Source organism: Cavia porcellus, unplaced genomic scaffold (genome assembly GCF_034190915.1).
Source record: "Cavia porcellus strain 051 isolate PalLab524CR breed Dunkin Hartley unplaced genomic scaffold, mCavPor4.1 scaffold_31, whole genome shotgun sequence".
NCBI lineage: Eukaryota > Metazoa > Chordata > Mammalia > Rodentia > Caviidae > Cavia > Cavia porcellus.
The window spans coordinates 13,860,138-13,866,137 of NW_026947514.1; the positions used below are offsets into that span (position 1 = coordinate 13,860,138).

A 6,000-nucleotide genomic window follows, 5' to 3' on the forward strand; every position below is an offset into this window, starting at 1 on the left:
CTATGCTGTCTTACGATGGGAAGCTTTGGCAAAGACAGGAAGAAAAATTAGAAGTCAATGCAATGACAAAGAAGGCTTACCTTAGAAAAACATGCCAAGGGAATGCCTTCTGTACAAACATCCATTATCTCAATAAGTGAATAAAAATCTACATAAAGCTATTATCAGAAACAAGTACATTCTAATCATTACATTTCTAAGTTATTCACTTTGTTCACCCTCAGAGATTTATAGTTCAACCATACAAGTTCAGAGTGGAAAGAAGAAAGGCCATTTATCTAATCCAATTCCTTGGAAAGAAATACTTAAGTGATATTAAGAATCTTCAATTATCTAATTTTATAAAAAGGGATGATTTATATTCTGTAGTCAGTAACGTGTGATACTGATATTTCTAATCCTTCAGAAGAAATCTGACATTATGCTTTTGGTGCTGCATAGCATGAAATCATCATGTATATTTCACCAAAAGAAGTACCAAGAATAATGGCCTCTGCAGTCTGCAGCCATTTCATACTGACACACTGCAACATGGTTTTGCCCTGGGGCAGAGAAGTAGGGATTTTTCTCTACTTCAAAAGAATGAAAAATTGTCATCACTCTATCCAAAGCCATTATAGACTTCAGAGACTTTGGCATGAAATATTCAGAAAGTTTATTTTAGAATTCAATATTTTAAAAGCCTGCTTTAAATCTATTACAGTGATTAGTGGCTCTCTTGCTTGGGCCAGTTTTGCTTTAAAAAGCCCTGTGTCCTGGTTGATGCTATTTGTTGGATTTCTTCTGTTCCCACAGAAGCCATACAGAAAACATGTTATGCATTGTTTTCGAAGGCCCTCCAAAGAGGAATTAGGGGCACGACTCACCAGTTATCATTTCAAACACTCTTTGAGGAATGCTCCTTTTTCTTGTTATGGTTCTGACGTGTTGCTTATGCTAGGATTTAGTCCTGACACGTTACCTTAGCCATGTGGGACAGGTGCCATTATCTGCTGCTTGTTAAGAAAATGATGTCCTTGTCACAGTGGTTCTGAAGATACACAGGAACAACCGTGCTGAGGGCACCCTGCCAACAGCAACAACCAGCCAGCGGTCCACATCTCCATCGCTCTTCACAGGAGTCAGAAAAGCTTAGCGGGTGTTTGTGAGGCTTTAACCGAGTTTCCAAGTTTCAGGGACCATGAATGAAGCCTGTGAAAAACCTTGAGGGGCTGGAGTTAGTTGCGGGAACAGCAACATAACCCCTCTCTCTGCAGTGTCCTATTTACATAGCGAGGTGGTGTGGAATAGCGATGGAACCCTGGGTTGAGAGTTTAACTATCCCCAGTTTGAGTTCAGCTCTGCTGCCTACTGGCAGCCTGATTGTGAGAAAACTGTGAGGTTCCTGAAAGCGCAATGTGTCTTTCGGTAAAATGCACCCATGCACTTTGTTCTTGTCATCATTTGTTACCAAAGTGGTTTTGTTATCTCCTATTTATCTCACATTTCCATTATGCAGTACATGTATATTGTTACAGATTATAAAAAGAACTAGAAAACAGCCATCCCTCCTTTTTTGTATAATCTGTGCATTTGGCTTTATGTAAGTGGGTTGATTGCATTATTTCTGTGGGTTTTAATAAATATTCTTCCTTTCCTTCCTACCTGAGTATTATCAATGTAAGAATAAAAACATAGCCATCAATCTTAGTCTTCAAGTAGATAATATGTGCAAAGAAAGAACGATACTAATATTCTCTGAATATGTAGGTGCTGATGAGAATAATGTGTAAATAACTTCTTGTTTTATTTTTCAGGGAAGTAGATCGTGACTCAGATGGTCATGTCAGCTTCAGAGACTTCGACTATGCCATGAAGCATGGACAAAATGAAGCCTAAGTGTTGTGAGCTACTTTTTGGCAATTCTAGAAAGATCTATAGGTTATGAATATATTAGAAGATAAAACATACTTCTCTCTCATAATGACGCAATACCACATATTTGTGATTTAACTCTTGGTCTCACAGTCTTAGAGATTGTGAGTACTGGAGTTTCCTTCTCTGTGGGCAACAACCCAGAGACAGGCTGCCCTGTGACTCTGCCTCTTTTCTACTCTTGTTACCCACTTGGCCACCAACTCTACACTAGAGTGTTCCACTCACTTCTAATCCCTTCACCACCTGACCTGGGGCCCTGGGTCTTGAAGACTGGTAGGAGCAGCTGTTCCATGCCAGTGGTGCCAGTTGTCATCCCATCTTGGTTGAACAGGCAGTAACATCCATATGTACTGCATGCTTATTACAGTAGGTTCTAAGTAATGAGCATTTCACAAGCTTCATTCTTATACATATTATTAGCAGATAACCTTAATAAAGGTAAACTTGTTAACTATAATAAACCAGAGAAGTTGTCTTAGTTACTTCTCTCTCATTGCTGAGACAAAATATCTGACACCCAAATATAGAAAGGAAAGGTTTATTTAGCTTACAATTTGTGGAGGTTTCAGTCCATGCTCTGTTAGCTCCAAGGTAGGCTGGCATGGCACAAGGGTAACATGGAGGCTGCAGCAGATTCCAAAAGTGGCGAAACAAAAGGAAAAAAGGGAAGAGCACATCTCCTTCCATCCTTTATATTGTATGCTGGCTTACTGCCTCTGGGTGGGTGCAGCATTCACACTGCCAATCCCAGTGCTAGACAACAAACCGATCACAAATGCTAAACTCAGCAGTCTCCATGACTGCATGAGGCTTTGGGGGTTACCCAGACAAACCATAACAGGAGCCTAAGGAGGCATGACAGGTAGCTGTAAGCTAGTGTCCTAGGTGGATCCTAAAATATGAAAAGGCCTTCAAATTTTTTCTAAAAAGTCAAATATTGTCTTTGGCTGCTGATAATGTATCTGTATTGGTTTGTTAATTGTGACAAATGATCCAAACTCATAAAAAATGTTGACAATAAGGAAAACTGGGATGAGGGGTATATAGAAGCTCTCTATACTATTTTCATAATTTTCCTGGAAATCTAAAATTATTTTAAAAATTAGATTTACTAAAAATACATTCAATTTTAATAAACTCAATTTTACCTAAAATGAAGAAACGTTGAAAATCATTAAGTACAAATGAAATAGTATTTCAAAAACAAAGTGAATCAATGGTATCATTGAGTAGCATGTGTGTTTTTGTACAAATTGTTCCAGTTGATGAAAAGCCCTTTGTGACTTTGGGTAGAATTTTGTTCAGCAAATATTTTCATCATAGATTGAATAGTTGAGTCATTGATCCTAATCTCAAAAGATAAATGATTCAGATTTTAGATTTTCAAAATATCAAAATTTTAAATGCACTAGCAAAGTGCTTTCATTTCAATAATTGTTTGAACTCCAAAACCTCATTTGTAGTCACTATTTGGACCACATTTCTTTCAGGAAACATGACTAGGGAGAGGGAGGGTGACCTCCTACAATGGATGTGGGAAGCAAGAGGCAAGGTTGGGAACAGCTATTGGGCAACTCTTTTGTTTCTGGATAAGCAAGGCTGTTTTTTATCTCAGTGAATACCCAAACTAGTTTATACTGCAAAAGAACTTACTAGAAGACACTGGGGTAGCTTACAGACACTAACAGAGAGTGCAAGGGTATACTGGAGTTTTCAGGATACCCAGATCCAACATCACTCTCACCTCCAGACTGTACCTCCCTCTAAGAGTCACCAACAGCCTCATACCATTTAAAAGGAATTACCCCATGAACCATCCAGTTCTGAGCCCAGAGGCTCCAGAGAGAGGTTCTGGTTGGACACCTCGATCAGTCAACTCTGGTTCACCGAGGGGCTATGGACTTGGCCACTAGCCCATGTGTACTGAGAGCTGGCTGTAGAGAGGAGAACTTGACGAGACTGGGGCAGCTGTTTTCTAGAAGAAAATGCTATGCCTAGGACCCTGCCTCGGAAGGAGTACACCCTAGGATTTACAGCTTAGGAGGATTCAATCTGTCAGAGCAAAGACTCAAAAGGCAGTAATGAGAAGCTGCTTATGTCACCTTCGCCCTATCACTTGCCCTAGGCCCAGTCCCCCTCCTCCTAGTATAAGCTTTCCCCAGCTTCTTGTTCCAGATTTCAGTCTCTATTCTAGTCCCCAGAGCACATGCTACTGTCCGTGCAGTGTGACCTTGCATGGCCCAAGGATGGGCATCGACTGAAGCTGCTCAGCCCAACCTGTGCCCTTGGAGAGCGTGCAGAGTTGGAGTGAGTTAGAGCCGTGCGCTTCTGATGGATGGGTAAGAGGGTCGGACTTGGGAGCAAAGGGAGACAGCCTAGAAAGCCAGCTGAGACTACTGGTTTGCAATGAGAGCAGAGAAAGAAAATGGACACCAAGAGAAAAGCAAAAAAAGAGTGCTCGGTTTCTGGTAAAAGCTTGTGTGCAAAGCCCAGACATGGCCCTTTGGGTCCTGTGAGGTAACTCTGTATCCTTCCAATAAATCTTTCTGCTCAAGCCAGCTGGAGTCACTTTCTGTTATTTGAAACCGAGAGACGCCTCACCGTTGGGATCATAGAGCCACAGAGCCAAGGACAGAGTCCTAGGTAACAGTAACGTTTACTAGGGCCGCAGAGAAAGATTCTCTAAAGGCTCTAAGAGAGGCAGAGAAGCGGCAACTACTTCCCTCCCCTGTCCCCTGCGTTGCTGGACCACATACTGTAACTCAGCTCTGATCATCCAAGTTACAGTCACTCTCAGACAAGTCGCCGAGTGGCCAAACCTGCCAGCCCTTCTCAGATCTCATCACACTGTCCCCTCTCTGGGGTCTGAACTGACATCTGCGCCTTTGGAAGCCCCTCGTAGCTTCTGTGACGTGGGTCTCTTATGGTATTTCTGTGCCCGTTTTTTCCTACCATTTCTTCTCATTTCCTGTCCGACAGTCATCCCAGAAGCAGTAGTGTTTTCCAATTCCTGTAATTGGCCAATCTTCTTAATCAGCATATTCTTCAGGGTTGATTTCAGCCACCGCCAAGATTTCAGCTATCGCCTTTATGTGTATAACTCCACAAACAAGTCTTTATCTTTGACCTTGACCTCTGCTCAATTCCAGGCCTGTGTTTTCATTTGCTGGTGAGACCTCTCCACCTCAGTGCAAATGAATTCAGCTAAAATCAAACTCATTTTCCCATCATTTTCAAAATTAGTTTCCTATTCTGTGCTTTCTATTTCTGTGAATGGTAACCTCCTCGGCCAGCTCCCACCCCAAGCACTCATCCATGCCAGCTGCCTCAGAGCCATTTCCCATCTCCCCATCTTCCTCAGCTCTGACATCCACCCAGCCACCGAGGCCTTTTGAGCCTGTCTCTGTAAAACGTGCATGACATTTTTTTCCCATTCCATCCTGATCTCTGCCTGTGCTCGTATTCCCCATCCTGCTCTTCCATTCAGTCATTTGTTCTTCTATTTTTTTCATGGAAAGATGAGTAAAAGATGTGCACATAAGTAAGTAACAAACAGGACCCACTGTCAAGACATTTTAGCATAGCATGTCAGTGATCTGTGCAAAGCACAGACAAAATTACTTTTCCCTCTACTCCAAAGCCTTGAGAGGCTGTCTTTTCCATTGGGTAATATCGAAACCTATAATATGTCACTCAAAGCCCTCTATAATATGGTATCAACTTATATGTTCAGTTTTGTTGTTCACAGCTGCCTTGACCGTATCATGCCACAACCAGGGATACACACATATGCACAGTCCCTTCACCTAAAAACACCCAAATGGAAATAACTATTTGCCCAAATTAGAAAAGTGACAAATGATTTAGGAATTAATATCTGATGAGATAATAGGAAAATGCAATCACAAAAAATTATTTTTAAAAATACAGTGGACCACTTGCATCCTCACAAAGTATTTTTTCCTTCACAGTTGTTTCTTTGGAATGAGAGGAGAAGGACTGATTACACTGGGTATTTTACATGTGTTTTTAATTTTATCCTTGAAACTATTGAAACAGGTATTAGCCTCTCTCTGTCTCTCT

General features: G+C 41.3%; 1 protein-coding gene across 1 annotated transcript in view; it reads left to right on the forward strand.

Moving 5' to 3' along the window:
- The window catches only part of Efcab11 (EF-hand calcium binding domain 11), a 170,111-nt gene extending 165,636 nt beyond the window's left edge, over nucleotides 1-4,475 (forward strand). Inside the window, exon 6 of the mRNA XM_003472470.5 lies at nucleotides 1,797-4,475. Within this exon, the coding sequence (XP_003472518.1) occupies nucleotides 1,797-1,878 (82 nt within the window). The 3' untranslated portion in view covers nucleotides 1,879-4,475. The remainder of the gene's footprint in view (nucleotides 1-1,796) is intronic.
- The last annotated feature ends 1,525 nt before the right edge of the window (nucleotides 4,476-6,000 follow it).